The sequence below is a fragment of the Glandiceps talaboti genome, chromosome 11 (assembly GCF_964340395.1).
Source record: "Glandiceps talaboti chromosome 11, keGlaTala1.1, whole genome shotgun sequence".
Taxonomy (NCBI): domain Eukaryota; kingdom Metazoa; phylum Hemichordata; class Enteropneusta; family Spengelidae; genus Glandiceps; species Glandiceps talaboti.
In genome coordinates, this window is record NC_135559.1 from 5,945,735 (window position 1) to 5,962,120 (window position 16,386).

The following is a 16,386-nucleotide window of genomic DNA, read 5'->3' on the forward strand; positions in this document are numbered from 1 at the left end:
AGGTTTAGTGAGCATAATCTCCCCCTGTGATATTAGCAGGTAATATATAGATTGATAGATATTTGTATTGTACTGTTGTAGACATGCTACAATATCCCCTTGTACTACAACTTTGGAGCCATTCTATAAGATCCATTTGTACCACAATACTGCTCTTTTTAATGATATACCATTGTACTTAAACACTATAGCCATTGTGTCAAAATACAAGTAAATCCTTGCAACATTGTAGCCATTCTCTTAACATATCTACTGCTATTACTAGTATATGACAAATTTGAAACATTGTAACCTTTCTATATATTATATCTGTTATGGGAAACACATATTATTTTATCGGTTTGCAATATTGTAATTATCTTGTGAAAAATCTAGAATTAACGTGTATCAGTGTTACCATTTTGTTATGACTAAGAGACAGGTTTGCATGTCACGTGAAGTATGACATTATGATCAATTTATGCAAATAAAAATGTGTGTACTCATCAAAATTGTTTGAAAGTATTTATCAATCAATTGTATGTATGTATGTATGTATGTATGTATGTATGTATGTATGTATGTATGTATGTATGTATGTATGTGTATGTGTGTGTGTGTATGCATGCAGGTATGAATGTATACATATGTGTGTGCGTGTGTGTGTGTGTGCGTGCGTATGCGCACGCGCGTGTGTGTGTGTATTTTCAAACTCACCTCTTGCAATCTGAACACAACTGGAACTTTATTGTCACGACAAGCAGACACAAAATTTTCTGGTAGAAGTTGTTTACCAGAGTAAAAGTTATCACCTTGTCCCTGCAAATTAATAAATACAGAAAACAGTGTATCATTTTGGCAAGGAAAGAAAGTTTTTGGCTGCACTGCATTAGTGACTTATTTGAGGAAAATCTGATAAATTTATTAATGAAATGTAATGAGAAATAACTCGGCTATTTCACAATCAATATTTCATTTGCACTAATGTATTCTTATAGCTAGATTTCAACGAATTAAAAAATCACGACTAAGAAACTTTATTTTGCTTTCCCAATGTTCTTCTTCAAGGTAGGGAAGGTTATCCCAGTCTTATATTCCATGACACCTGTAAGATTGCACATGAGACAAGGATGAACTGATTAGATCTTGGTAGCAATCTTTGTTCAGATAAAAGTAAATGGGAATTAACAGCTGCAATGGTTGTACCTGATCAATTAAGATATCCAGTACTGGACCATTGTATTTGGACACCAATTGTGTAGCATCATATTCCTGTCAAGAAAAAAAAGAGAGAGAATTTTGAATTTTTCTAGCTTAGTGTTCAGCTCATTAGCATCTACAATTATTATACAACTCTGGAAATAGGGAACTTGCAAACCCACCATGTTGAATGTTGCATCATGGGAAATGTGATAATAAATACTAATCAATTAGCATTGTAAACAATGTTACATTGTTTGATACCACAAATAATCAATTCATAGTCACCCTGACCATTGTGGAAGGTTTATTTTATCAGTAGCTCCAGATAAGGTATTACGATAACCACAGATAATCCTATAGTCCTTTGCGTCTGAGCATGCTCAGTCTGGATTGCAAGTTCCCTATTGAACCTTCGGTTTACTAAGACAGACTCAAACTAAAAGTACTGTCCTACCATGTTGATACAACAGTAATAAGCTAATGAATGGACATTGGTTTAGAGGTGTCTCTGTAAACTTGTTTATTTAGGGTTCCATGAATGTGCAGTGTTGTTTTGGGACTTCCAATGATTACACTATCTTGATCACAGTGTGATTAGAATCATACAACAGAGGAACCAATATCACCCATTTGTGTAATCTACCACATTGCAGAACACGGAATAGATTTAGTTGGCATCTAACTTAGTAAACTGAAGGTTCGATTACCATTGGAATATAATGCTATTGTCCAATTTTCATGATTATATTAACTTTTCAAGTATTACCAGATCTCTCAATTTAATGACTATAGTTTCATAAGAATGGGCATATTTACACAGCATGCAAGCAAATTTACTTCATTTCAAAGTTATACTCAGCATATCATGGATTCTACCAAGCAGGCTTAATGTGTTCAGATATCTGTCCAAATAGTTGACTAGCAAGGAGTCCCCATGTACAACATTTCCATGACAACTAATCAACTGTGTGAACACTACACAAGTTTTACCTTCCAACTCTCTTGGTTTGCTCCAAGATAACCATTGAATGCTTTCTGTCCCCAGGGACATTCCATTGGGTTACATATAGGTGCAAATGCTGACACACTCTGGAAAGAACAAACCAACAACCATAATTGGTAACTGACAGGTGAAAATACAAACATAGTCTTAAAAGCAGAACACAACTATTCTTACAAATGTGTTGATAGAAGATACAAATGTAAACATGCACACTATGAAAAAGTACACTAACTATTGAATTATTTTGTTATGGATATATGAATATGCTCTGTGGAATTACAGACACATTTTGGGAACCATAAATACATATTCATACACAAGTTCTCTTCACTTTTGATTGAGAAACAGACGTGTGTGAATCTCAGTACTTCCATGATGAATATACATACTGGTAGTATTATAAATACATATTTATTGTAATAAAAAATATCTACATGAACGCAAAAAAAGATACCAAAACTACAGACAAAATGAATCTGACATTGATAATGACTAAAATACGGACCATCAAAATCTACCACTACATAAATTTAGACTAAGATACATCATGTCATACTGCCCTCACTGGCCGGCTCTAAAAGGGCGCTGTGAGGGCGCCTGTCATGGCGTACCTTACAGACTATACCTCAGTGGACCTCTCACTAAAGTAACCTTTGAACCCTCAATCACTTGTCACAATCTACTCACCTTGTATTTGCCAGGGTTCTTCAGTGTACAGATCAAGGCACCATGTCCTCCCATACTTGCAAATTAAGAATATGATAAATATTATAAATTAACAATCATGAGATTTCAACAACTTACAGATAGTTAAAATATGGTGATTCTCCCCAAAGTCCCATTGTTCCATATAGGATTTTCTTCACGTATCAGCATCATGGAATATACTCTAATAGGGTATTCTCATCACCATAATGTTACACTAAATATGAACAGTTCTGAGATAATGCATACAAAATGTAACCTACCTGTGTCCAAAGATGGAAGCCACACCAGGTTTGACATTAAAGTTACTGTTGATGATTTCTGGTAACTAGAAAATAAACAATTATTGTCAAATTCAGGTACCTGACAGATGGAAGGATGACTAGATAGACTAATGAACTGACTAACTCACAAGTACTATAAAATGTGGGTGAGAACATCTGACTGACTGACTGACTGACTGACTGACTGACTGACTGACTGAAGGATTGCTAGATGGACTAATGGGCTGACTAATTTACAAGTACTTTGAAAGTCAGGTACGAATCATCTAACTACTGACAGATTAACTGACTGACTGACTATCTCACTGACTGACTGACTGACTGACTGACTGACTGACTGACAGATAGAAGGACTGCTAGATGGATTAATAAACATACTCACAAGTAAAATAAAATTTGAGCAACAACATCTGACTCTGACTGATGGATGGATGAATGGACTGACTGACTGTGACTGAGTGAGTGAGTGAGTGAGTGAGTGAGTGAGTGAGTGAGTGAGTGAGTGAGTGAGTGACTGATTGACTGACTGACTGACTCACTCACTTGCAATAACTTTTAGCTTCAGGTAATACTTTGGTACATTTTAGCCAATCTATACTTGGTTATAATGTACATAGCCACTCATTATACTGCCTTCAAATTAAATCACCATCTATGATACAAATGACACAATATTTTACCTCTTTGGTAATGTACGAATACATTCTATAATTAGTCTTCCATTTATCCTCCGTAGCATCAACATAAAATCCAGCTCCGCTACCAAAATCATAACTGTCATCCTCACCTTCAATCTTACAACCACCTGTATGAACACATTAATTATTCATTAGTAAATCATTCCTGTATCAATTCATATTTGTATACATTACTGTACACTTATTGCCAGGCTATGATGGTAAGTAGTAGATTTCTAATTACCCAGAGGACTGTTATGTGGCAACTAAACTCTGAGGTTGAAAGCTGAGGGAAATAGTTGCTATGTAACAACGGGAATGGTGGTATAATATCTACGAGTGCCTGAATAACATAATCAGTTTGTTTACCCCAAATAAATGTAACAGTGGGTATGGGGAGTTAGGAAATAGCTTATAGCTAGTCTGAGTCTGTCCCCACACATATTTATATGTGAGGACAGGCAGTAAGTATTTTATGACATATCCCATTCTCATGTACATGTCCTTTCCATAGTCAAAGCAGGCAACTGAAAAAGACTCCCATGCTATATGAATACTGCCTTATAATGCAAAAAGGAATGTGACTAGTACCTCTGTATGTAAATTAAGGCCACTATTGGTCAATATTCCATACCACATGATACAATCTAAGCCAATCACTGAAGGCTATATGAAAACAATGAGTTATAAATTCATGTATGTAAATTTGGCGTTTTTAATCATTTAAAGGCTCATTTCTGTTCAGGAATTAAAATTAGCAGACGAGGAAGATGGTAGTATAACAGAGATGTAGAAAACTTGAGTATGGTACAATAGAATAGTCCTATGTAAACAGCATAGCTGGATGCCATTAGAAAATCTAAAGACACGATCCCAAACATCTGGGAAAAAAACGCCTCAACCTGCAGCACAATATAGATTTCACTTACGAGGACTGGTGTCAGGTGCAACGATGACAATTCCATGCTCAGCTGCTACTCTCTGAGCTCCTGCTTTAGTTACAAAGTTCTGTTCTGTGCATGTCAAACCTGAAACAGATATTTAATGTTAATCGATTTATAAGTGATGTATTGGTACTGATGGGAAAACAACCAACACTTTGTGAAAGATGTTTACTTGCCACCTGTTTGATTATGTGTAATGCCTTGATTGATTTTAATAAGCTCAGGATATACATGTATTCTAGTGGTAACAATAAAATGTGTAAGAACAGGTGTCTGATTTTGAAATCATCTGAAATTATCTTTTAATATCATGAAAGTTCAGGACTATGTGTTTTCACAGTTCAAATATTGATTACAAACTCTTCATTGTACATACCTGATAGCCAGTACAGAACTGGACATTTCTCAGACTCTATCTGCGGTGGTAAATACACTCCAAATGTCATTTTGCACTTGCATTCTGAGCTGAACAAAATAGAACATAAGTGAAGCAAATTGATGAGAAAATTGTATTGGCATTAAAGGCCAGGTTTAACTTGAAAGGTTATTGTACTTATCACAGCTCAAAATGGTTGTTTGCCTTGGAAGATTGCAGTATTATTTACTCAACTTGGGAGAGTGGATATAACCATATCACAGCTGTGATATGTTAATAACGTACTGAAATAATGTAATGAAACTCGAGAGTACAGCAGCAATACAGTGCGCCCGTACAAATACAAGCATTATATGTGTGTTGAAACACTGTGTGCAACAGTCATTTTCCGCTGACTTTTGACCTTGACTACACATCTGAATTTCCATATTACAAAATCAAATAACATTCATCATTAAAATGGGTAAAATTTCTGTTTGACAATTCAGACAAATACGTGTCAAACTTCTTGAAAATGATTGACAGACTGCGATCATCTGGTCCTTGACCTCTGACCTACATAAGGGGGCTGGTCCCCATTGATGATCCCATGCGATTGCTTCACTTTGCAATTGTACTCTGAATACTCCTTTGAATGTGCATAAGTGAACAAACATACTTCTTTTGAACGTTGTCTTGGTTACAAGCGTGTAGAAATAATCATCGGGACAATAGTATGCTTAAAAGATACTGAACTTCTGTGCCTTCCTGGAGTCAGTCAGTGACTCTGTGCATGTGTTATTCTCACCTTTCGTGGGTGAAGACCTTCTGCAACCCACCGAACATTTTATTCGAAGCTGTTTCTGTGAGTGCTGCCATCTTGCTGACTGTAAGTAAAAACAAGAAGACGTATACTAATGTAAGCTTCAAATCGAATAAAATTCCCGTTGCAAACCAAGAGTAAGAATGGGTAAATCTACAGCACCAGGGCCTCACGTGTACCTTGATAGAGGAGTCGACCGAAGAACATCTCAGTGATCTTTTATAAAATGGAGCAGACACAAATATAGTTCTTATATCACAATATAGTTTGGATGATTTCAATAAAAAAGTCTGTAAATTTCACTCCGAAGGATTTTAGATATTATATTATTCTAGCACGAACATATAAAACTGTTTGCAATCAATATTTTCATATATTGTTTTGCAATGGTTATTATATTGAGCGGAAGGATATTAATCCAGACAATATTGTGAAATGGCTTTGTCCAAAATGGCCGACAGCGAAGCAATATCAAGGCTCGTAGAAGATGACGGATCAATTCACAGAGCGAGTGGGTCTAAATGTGCAGGGAAAGGCCTGACATTTGTCTATCTACAATGCTGTGAGTATCTTTCTGAAATTGCTATGAATTTTTTCTGCGTAATGTCTGGGAAAATACAGTGTCATCATTGAAAACGAATGAATGAAAGAAAGAATCATTTTACAATGAATGAATCTGTGTGTATGTCAGATTCAGAACTCGGATGAAACCACCCCCGAAACCAAAATAATATATGATTGCAAAAATACCCCACAAAAATGTATGTGTGCACAACTAGTCTATAGTCGGTCATTAAATGAAAGCGTAGATTATCGTGTAAACTCCGCTGTCAAACCGGAGAAATATTAAATTCGGAGAGGTGATACATGTACGTAGCCAACATACATTATCGGATTAGTCATTTTAATAATCACTAAACAATGGGAACAAATGGAATTGAAATAATCTGTAATGCACTTTACATAACACGTTAATGTGTGAAAAATTATGTGTAATATTTGAATAAAATAAAATACATAACATTTATCAATGGTGAAAAACGGAAAAAAATATACATATTAAGTTATGTTTACTATTACAAGTCACCATATATTATGGTAGTAATGATTATAGTGACACTGTTGTTGTTGTTGTTGTTGTTGTTGTTGTTGGTGGTGGTGGTGGTGGTGGTGGTGGTGTTGTTGTTGGTGGTGGTGATTAATTGTGAAGAGTTTATAATTAGACTTATAAATAATGGTGAAATTTATAAATGTACAAATCTCAGTGTACTGGTGTAGCAAGTATTACTAGAATGGAAAGGCATTAATAAACAGGATTTTAAAATGATTAATTCAAAAAGTATGTTGAAATATGTAAAAATATAATTAATCTTTGGGTGTCAGCTTGAGTTGCGATTCTTAAAAAGGATTATTGTTTACTACTGTGGAAAATAAGCTATCGGCAAACTAAGAATGAAACTGAAACTATTTGTTGATTGTGATAGGTTGCATAAGTGGGTATCAAGGATGCCTTGGTTCTGTAGATGTAATGACACCTTGTTATCAAAATAGTGTAAACACTGAATGAGGGCCAGGTGAATTTGTTGATACTTGAGATAAATTCAGAGATGCCACCCTATTGTGATTGTAATTACATTGTCTTCATAGCTTATATAACATGTTAGCAATAATAATAGTTTGTTTCTGTGTTAACTTGATGATAGTTCATTTTCCATTGTTGTAAATTCTCTATATTGCATACAGGTGCTGAATTTAGAATCATTCAAATTTTCACAGCATGTCACAAATGTATTACAAATCATTGATTACTCCTGCATATTTATGACAATACAAGTACTTGTAATAGTAAATTAACATTGATTAGAATTTATAAATAGATACATTGATTAATTGATTTGTTAATTAAAATTTGAAGGTTACATTTTTGTAAAGAAAGGGGAATATATATAATAGTTTATCGTAATTATACAGCTATATATGAAAGAGTCTGGAAATTTGACCATTTTTTTTTTTAAATAATCATATTTTTGTTATTTTTGGTAAATTTTCATTATTTCTCTTTCTTATAACCAGTAGTGAAGACAATTTGTAGTCTTTCAATTTATGGACTATATATTTTTTTCTGTATTTCAGACTTTGTGACCATAGCAACCATCTTGGGTACTGGTATTCTTGGTAAGTATGGAGGAGGGGGGGGGGGGGCAGTTGGTAATCTAGATATACAGTATATTTTTCTAAGATGGCAAAGGATTGTAAAAGGCCAAAGAAAGGGTACATATCCCCTAAAATCGATGTAGTTTTTGTTTGAAATTTTTGATAAGTAGTACTGTCACATTTGTAGATTCATATAATAGTACAGGAGTTGATATGATAGGTATGGATGCCTCTCTTTATTTCTGTGTTTATCACTAAATCTGTATTTGTTAGATCTGATGGGGTTCTACAACATATGCAAACTGTCTTCACCAAACATGTCTTAGAGTTTGACATCTACTTTAAAAGTGTACATGCAAAGGGTGATACCTTTTTTCGTTAGTATGTGTTTATTTTGCCATAAAAATAAAGGAAATTGGGTTTCGTGATTTGCGTGAAAAATGAGCCACTCTAGGCCGAGCCACAGAGCACCTCAGGAAGTACTTCTCATTTACATACGAATATGACAGATTTTGGACATTGTGACTTGATAAATGTAACTTCAGTGTATCTTTACATAATAATTTATGCAAATTTACTTAATAAATTTGCCAAAAAAAAAGTTATAAAACTTGATAAATGTAACACAACTTAATAAATGTAATTTTGTTTCAGGTTTACCAGTGACCTTATCTTCATCTGGTTTGTATCCATTCCTAGTATCATTTGTGATTGGCTATTTAATTCAAGTAAGCACCACTTTTGATTTTATTGCTCAAGTTAGGGGGTTATATAGTGACCTTCTGAGACAATATTGAAGAACACTGCACTGAATATGTAACCTGTCTACCCCAACCCATTTTTTCATGTAAACAATATATAGCCAAGTAGTGTTGGGGATAGGGATGCTAGAGTTATTAGGTATAGGACATATTGATATAGGCTTGTCACAAGGTTTGATATCCAATTTGCAATGCAAAATTGTTATCGCTAGGCCCAGTGCTACTTTAAATTTTTACATACTTGTATTCTATTGGTCTTTAGACATTAATATCATCCTTAGCATAACAGTCATCCAATTTCTGATTTCATGTAGGTTTGCAAGTTTAGTGTTTAAAATGATTGTATTTTATTTACAGGGTTTGCTGGTTTATTTCTTCACTGATTTACTCCAACGTGCGTATGCAGTCCAAGCAGAGAAAGGCAAGGTTAGACGCCAAGTATTTATCATCATTTCCAACTCTCCTTTGTTATTACCAGTGTGCTCTCTAATGATAGCCAAATTTTATTGTTGTGGGTCAAAATAATACAAACTGGCATTTCTTGTGAGTTACCACAGAGTAAGAGATAGGGGACCTATTTCTTCAGTAAGACTTTTGCTTGAGTCTGTTTTTGTACTTGTGTTTCCGTGCTTTGTAAACCGCATTGTGATAGTAATATGGCATGCACTATATAAGAAAATTAGATTAGATTAGATTAGATAAGGGGTTACTAGAAATTGTGTGTCAGTGGCACTTCAAATTGGCTTAGAGGGCATACTGGTTGTTACCCATTTATTTAATAGTAAGGATAGAATGTGGTCAATGTTGTGACTACATTCAAATCTTATATTTGTCCATAATTTTCATCTTTCCCAATCTCATATTGTCTTCATCTTTAAAAATGACAGCAGATAAAGTTACATATTTCTTTTCATGAACATTTCTGGTGATATGTGCTAGGATAGAACAGTGTGTCTCCTCAGTGTGTTGTTTCTTACTTTCATCTGTCCAGTGCACATCAATGTGATGTCATTAATTAGTGTGTAGTTTTTGTAGCATGTTAATGAAATGCTGCCTCTTTTCATTTTGTGTTCTGTCATCAGTTGTTGCTGCAGTTGTATATTGCGATGTCATCTGTTTTTGAGTACATTTGTCATGTAATTGTGATGTATTTTTGCAGTCATATATTGTCTTGTACATGTTTCTCTGCAAAACCAAATATTTATTTTGCTTGTTTTGTTTTCCTGTAGTCACAGTTAGTGAAGTTTGTGTACAAATGTTGATCATGTAAAACCCAAAATATAATTGCTTGAATATCTAATATTTGCCATCACTTTCTGGCTTTATTCTCAAATTCTAGATATTGCACATTATTTTTTGATAACTTATGTCAGTCCACACTTGTATGCGCTAAAACTTAAAAGGATGATGAAAATATCTCTCTTTGTGTGAAAACTATAAATATTGAAATTGATGAAATTTGTTGCTAGGAAACCAGTCTCCCCACTTTTGCACATTAAAATGGTTTAAAACAACATACAATACTGTTTATGATAAATCAAAAGAAGTAGAATTTTTCCTTCCATACAGTGTGATCACTTGCTCAATTGATAATATTTATGTATGTTTATCTGCCACCATTGGTTATGTTTCAGCTTCATTTGCATATTGCTTTGTAACTATCTTTCTTTCCTGTATGTGTCAAATTATCTATGATTGCAAACATTATCACTCAGTTATCACTACTTTCATCACAAAAGTTGATGTGGTGCAGGTTGGCATTAAAAAAAATTGAAAAAAACCCCGATGAAATAGATTTGTTTGATTATTAAATAAGATTATTTACCCTTTGTAAATAAATCAAAAGTATAAACGCAGTGTGACTCCTAAGTGCTTATTCCCTTCAGTGTAAAACATCTCATTAATATTCATTGTTCAACCATGAATAATTATTTCTGCTGACTCCCATGATGCAATAGCCCATAGCAAAGATACCCTTTTAAGGTACAAGATCAACTTGATGTTTCTCTGACGTTGAAAATGTAATTGTAGGCGATGTAAAATCATGAAATGACGCGACAGAAATCGTAGTTTATGAAAATGGATTTATTTCCTGGAGTGGCATTCTCCTTTTAACCTCTGATTCTATAAATCAATGTGTATTTTTAAGTGACAAATCAGAAGCTTAATGAACACTATCCCCTTTCCATTTTTACTAAAATCCGTGATCACAATTTTGAATATTTTTGTAAACGTGATATTATTTTCACAGCATACAACTTATACTGTTTCCTAAGAAATTATGACTTGTGCAAGTTGAAGAATAATCGCTTATAACACAAGTGAGCTGGACAATGTGTCAATGAGCAAATTGTGGGCTTTAGGCCATGAATAACTTGTGATATTTTTTTCAATGACACCCCCCCCCCCCCCCATAAAAAAAATGTGATTGCTTTCTCAATATTGAGGTATCATGCAATTTCAGCATATCAAATGTCACGCTATTTATTGAATTTTACCCTGATGCATCCATAATTTTAAACCAACCTGATCAAATTTCATTTCAGAACTATTCATTGAAGCATTAATTTGCTGTAAGTTAGTACAAAAGAGGTACAACAAGGGTGCCGTATGAACACGACCACAATTACTAAATATGAATTCCCAATTGTCTAAATTATTGAATGTGATGTTTCTTTACTGTATTTGTATGATAGTGTTACAGACTGGATTCTGTACTTGTTTGCTTCTCATCAGCATCTTTTACCCCCCCCCCCCCCCCCCCCCCACAATTCACTTTAACCATTGATTCATATTTAGTGGTATACCTTTACCTGTTAATCAAATCATGCCAATGATATTCAGTTTGTGATAACTGTGTGATAGAAGCTGTATAAATTCCTTTCAAATTTTTCATATGATTTGTTTTGAATTATTTTTGTCTGGATTTTCTGTTGGTGTAGCACACTGAACAGACATGCTGTGCTGTTGAAGAACAGGTAGACAAAACAATACACAAATTGCAGTGTGTTTGCTTCGTTGTGAATCAGTTGTAATGCATCTTGCAATGTTCTGTGCTGTAGGTAGATTTAGAGCAGTGAAACAATATCATGGTGAATTGTACTTATTCCAGAAACAGACTCTCCCAGGCCTTCTGTAGGGTTGTCGCATCAAGCACAGCTACATAGGATGGTCTCTCGGACCATCTCTACCTGTGTCCCCTCTAATGATAGCCAAATTTTGTTGTTCTGAGTCAAAATGATAAAAACTGGCATTTCTTGTGAGTCACTGCATAGTAAGAGATAGGGGAAAACCAAATTTTGGTGTGTCACTAGAAATTGTGTGTGTCAGTGGCATGTCAAACTGGCTTAGAGCGAGGGCATACTCATCCCTACCTGAAATATGAATACTCTGGCACCATCAATCAAAATTGCCGTTGACACACCACCTTACCACCTACAGTCCCTAGTGTTATGGTATTTCCTCAGGGTCTGCACGTTTATAGCCATGAGGCGGTCCGTGCAGTAAAAACAAGACTCTAGTGATGGTCTACATATTTATTGATAATGACCTTATGAATAAGCAAATTAGCATGCAAGTCATTGTTTTCAGATGAGTACACTAAAGTGATAGATTCTTCAGTTTTAATAGAAAATCAATCTCATTATCCTGTCTGTGTTGAGATCCGTAACTCTTGAGACATAAAGCCATAGAAATGTGTCATATCAGTTGTACTATATAATGATAATAATTATTTAAATATTATATAGTACATTTACTGTTAACCATATATGGAAATTATTCTAAAAAATTTCAGTGTTTTATTCAATTTCTTGAATTTCAAACGTTTGCCAACAGAGCTATGTAAGCAACTGTCGCACTGTTTGTTCCGGATAGTATGGTGATAAGGGAGGGGCCTACTGGTTTATTCCACGTGCATAGAAATTCACTTCATACCAGTGGAGATTATGGGGGCAGAAGGTGGTGGGAGTTTGGGTGAATGAGTGGAACTGATTTATTTGATTTGCGTAGAAATTCCCATCAACATAGTGGAAATGTTCCAAGAGGACTGTAATATACGTCATGTCATCTGTCCTCACCAGCCTCCTTTCTCAGAGAGGGGTGAGTGGTTGACTGATGTATGAGGGTGCCCCGTCATCAGGGTGTACCGTACAGACTAGTGGAGGGCCTGTTATATGGAAGAGTACAATGATACATGTGTATTGTCATTAGAATTAGTACCTTATATTTAGAGATGTCTAGTAGATACAATAATGTCTTTGTGTTTTGTGCAAACTTGATGTGACAATGAAGCATGTTGTTTTATATGCCGGCTAATCCTGGATAGAGAAGACTTCACCAAGTTTATTTACACCAATTTAACTACACTCATAACATAACATGACAGAGTTAATTTATGCAACTTCATAAAGTACTTCACCAAGTTCATTTACACCAATTTAACTACACACATAACATGACAGAGTTAATATATGCAGCTTCATAATACTTCACCAAGTACATTTACTCTGATGTTGCTACACACATAACATGACAGAGTTAATGTATGCAACTTCACAATACTTCACCAAGTTTATTTACACTGATGTAGCTACACACATAACATGACAGAGTTAATATATGCAGCTTCATAATACTTCACCAAGTACATTTACTCTGATGTTGCTACACACATAACATGACAGAGTTAATGTATGCAACTTCACAATACTTCACCAAGTTTATTTACACTGATGTAACTACACACATTGCATGACAGTCAGAGTTGTTACTTTAATATACGACTTCATAAGACTTCACCAAGTTTATTTTCAGACCATTGCTTAGTTCACCAGTTTTTGATATCAAACTAACACTCTCAGCTGTCATGTTGCTATACATAGGAGTAGTCATGTTGATCTCTTTGAAGTTAGTAGAAGTATTCTGGTAGCACTCTGATATTTTTTAGAACTCACCGGCCTTTGATAACAGAAGGACACTCTGTATAATATGTACCTTTGCCAACTCTGAGCAGCTCTCCCAGTAACCTCTCAGACTGCTTCCAATGGTTGGAGCTTGATGGTTGATGACAGCAAGCAGCTACTTTACTGAAATCCAAACCAGCATCAGATCTCGACCAACAAAATCAAATAAATAGATTCTTCTTGTCCAGTAGGCAATCTTTCCACACAGTTTCTTCAGAATCCATCTGTTATTTTTGAGATATCCTGCTAACATAGAGACAGACAGACAGACAAACAAACAGGGATAAAAACGTAATTTTTGTCTTACCTCACTGACAGGTGTAACTAAATGGTAAAAATGTTAGTTCAAGATAGCAGATTTATTTATTGTGAAATTAGCAAACCAGCTTGGCCCATAGTCATTAATGTAAGTTAGACTGTTACTTATGAACTGCCAAACTCACCAAAATATTCTCAAATTCTTTGTATTTTCTCATTTTAGACTCTTGGTACTGAGCAGGAAAGTATTCCACTGCAACAAGTAGAAGAAGATGATGAGGAGGAAGAAGATGAAGTCTTCAGTCGAGATAATGTACAAAATGGAGGCAACAAAGTAGAATTCTCAGGTGTGTATTTAGAGTTCTGTGAATGGCGGCAACGAAGTAGAATTTTCAGGTGTGTATTTGGAGTTCTGTGAATGGCGCCAATAAAGTCGAATTTTCAGGTGTGTATTTAGAGTTCTGTGAATGGCGCCAATAAAGTAGAATTTTCAGGTGTGTATCTAGAGTTCAGTGAATGGTGGCAACAAAGAATTTTCGGTTGTGTATTTAGGTTCAATCTGTCTAATATACAAAATGGCGACAATAAAGTAGAAATTTCAGGTATGTATTTAGGTTTAATCTTGATAATATACAAAATAGTTGCAAAAAAAGTGGAAATTTCAGCTATGTATATAGGTTCAGTCATGACAATGTAATTGTTTCAAGTGTGTACCGAAGTTCAGTTGTGATAACATTCAAAATGGCAGCATCAAAGTGAAATTTCAAGACTAGTGTGTGTTTAGAGTTCAGTAAATGGTGGCAACAAAGTGCAATTTCAGATGTGTATTTTGGTTCAGTCATGGCAATGCTCAGTGGTTGGCACTGAATCTGCAAGTTGCAGGGATGCTCCTCATTGCTGCTTAAGCTGTAAGACCAGACTTTGGTGCTCATCTGTATTAAGATAGGAGAGTTGGCTTACATGAAGGATAATGACCATATGCACATACAGAAGCTGCAATGGACCACATGCTCCCCAGGAAGTTGAAGAAGTTTATATTCGACTTGTGTTATAAGAACACCTGTATCAGGGGTAATCAATGTACATCTCTATGAATGATCACAATATTAATAATAGTGGAAGGTATTTCAAAAAATGTGTAACATATTATGGTATTGTTATTTAATATTTCATTGCCTTGGATACAGGAAACCATGGTAATCTTGTTTATTCCATGTGGCTGGACCAATGACAGGCTGCTTGAGATTACAATATGGTAAAACTGAAATAATGGTATATCTATAAAATTATTGTGTATGGAATTAAACACCACAATGTGTTCACAATTCATTGGCAGATGTTATGCTAGCAGGTCATGTGATCATTCCAAAGGGGGAAGAAGTTCAACGTCCTGATTTGCATATGATGGGTGTCCTTTTTTTGCCATGCTGTATCAGACAGGCCTTTGACTTAGTTCTTTTCATCAACTTGTAAGTATTTGCTCTCTCTCCTTTTCTTTCCATTCATCAACAGATGACATGCTAGCAGGTCATGTGATCATTCCTAAAGGGGAAGAAATACAGCATCCTAATTTGCATATGCTCTCAGTGCTTTTTCTACCATGTTGTATAAGACAGTCTTTTGATGTTGTCATTTTCCTTCATTTGTAAGTATATCACATCAGTCATTTAAATTAATACTAACTCACACATTCATTTATTTATATATCCACTCTATTAATTCATTTGTTCTCTGTAAGGCAGTGTTTTGATGTAGCCATTTTCTCAATTTATCGAAATGACGTATCACTTCATGCATTTGTTCATTCATTCATTCATTCATTCATTCATTCATTCATTCATTCATTCATTCATTCATTCATTCATTCATTCATCCATCCATTCATCCATCCAATCAATCATTCATTCATTCAATAAACTAATCACTTTTTTCTGTCATTTATCCATGCATTTCTTTCTTTATCAATGCATTTTGTTTGTTTGTTTGTTTGTTTGTTTGTTTGTTTTTTCAATTGTTTGTTCATTCCTTCAATAATTAACACTGCTAGAGCACGCTTATCTATTTTGCAAAATTGATTGACTGCAAGAATTTTTTTTGAATCAACAGTATTGCCATCCTAATCAGTTATGCATTAGCTGACAGTCAGGCCTATGTTCTGATTTGCATAATTGATTGATTTTAAGTGTTTTATAAATCCACAGTATTGCCATCCTAATCAGCTATGCATTAGCTGGCAGTCAGGCATATGTTCTGATTTGCATAATTGATTGATTTTA

General features: G+C 34.7%; 2 protein-coding genes across 3 annotated transcripts in view; one reads left to right on the forward strand and one right to left on the reverse strand.

Annotated features, from left to right (window-relative positions):
* LOC144441919 (S-formylglutathione hydrolase-like) overlaps nucleotides 1-16,386 on the reverse strand; it is a 134,152-nt gene that overhangs the window by 1,393 nt on the left and 116,373 nt on the right. Inside the window, exons 1-10 of one of the 2 annotated variants that reach the window (XM_078131184.1) lie at nucleotides 6,153-6,180; nucleotides 5,959-6,037; nucleotides 5,172-5,260; nucleotides 4,781-4,879; nucleotides 3,855-3,979; nucleotides 3,154-3,218; nucleotides 2,873-2,927; nucleotides 2,173-2,271; nucleotides 1,186-1,251; nucleotides 697-798 (exon numbers count right to left, since the gene is read on the reverse strand). In XM_078131184.1, the coding sequence (XP_077987310.1) occupies nucleotides 697-798; nucleotides 1,186-1,251; nucleotides 2,173-2,271; nucleotides 2,873-2,927; nucleotides 3,154-3,218; nucleotides 3,855-3,979; nucleotides 4,781-4,879; nucleotides 5,172-5,260; nucleotides 5,959-6,037; nucleotides 6,153-6,180 (807 nt within the window). Of the gene's footprint in view, nucleotides 1-696; nucleotides 799-1,185; nucleotides 1,252-2,172; nucleotides 2,272-2,872; nucleotides 2,928-3,153; nucleotides 3,219-3,854; nucleotides 3,980-4,780; nucleotides 4,880-5,171; nucleotides 5,261-5,958; nucleotides 6,039-6,152; nucleotides 6,181-16,386 lie in introns of those variants that run through there. The other variant, XM_078131185.1, reaches the window with a different exon arrangement.
* LOC144442704 (uncharacterized) lies at nucleotides 6,424-16,381 on the forward strand. The gene is made up of 7 exons (XM_078132079.1): nucleotides 6,424-6,535; nucleotides 8,107-8,148; nucleotides 8,782-8,855; nucleotides 9,246-9,314; nucleotides 14,334-14,457; nucleotides 15,447-15,579; nucleotides 16,312-16,381. Exons 1-7 carry the CDS (start codon nucleotides 6,424-6,426, stop codon nucleotides 16,379-16,381), a joined length of 624 nt encoding a protein of 207 aa, XP_077988205.1.

What these genes read in the sequence shown, in the direction of transcription:
- LOC144442704 (XM_078132079.1), top strand. Translation starts at nt 6,424, where the DNA reads ATGGCCGACAGCGAAGCAATATCAAGGCTCGTAGAAGATGACGGATCA. An exon ending in TCCAAGCAGAGAAAGGCAAG is followed by an intron (nt 9,315 to 14,333) that starts GTTAGACGCCAA and finishes TTCTCATTTTAG; the next exon opens with ACTCTTGGTACTGAGCAGGA. An exon ending in TTAGTTCTTTTCATCAACTT is followed by an intron (nt 15,580 to 16,311) that starts GTAAGTATTTGC and finishes ATAAATCCACAG; the next exon opens with TATTGCCATCCTAATCAGCT.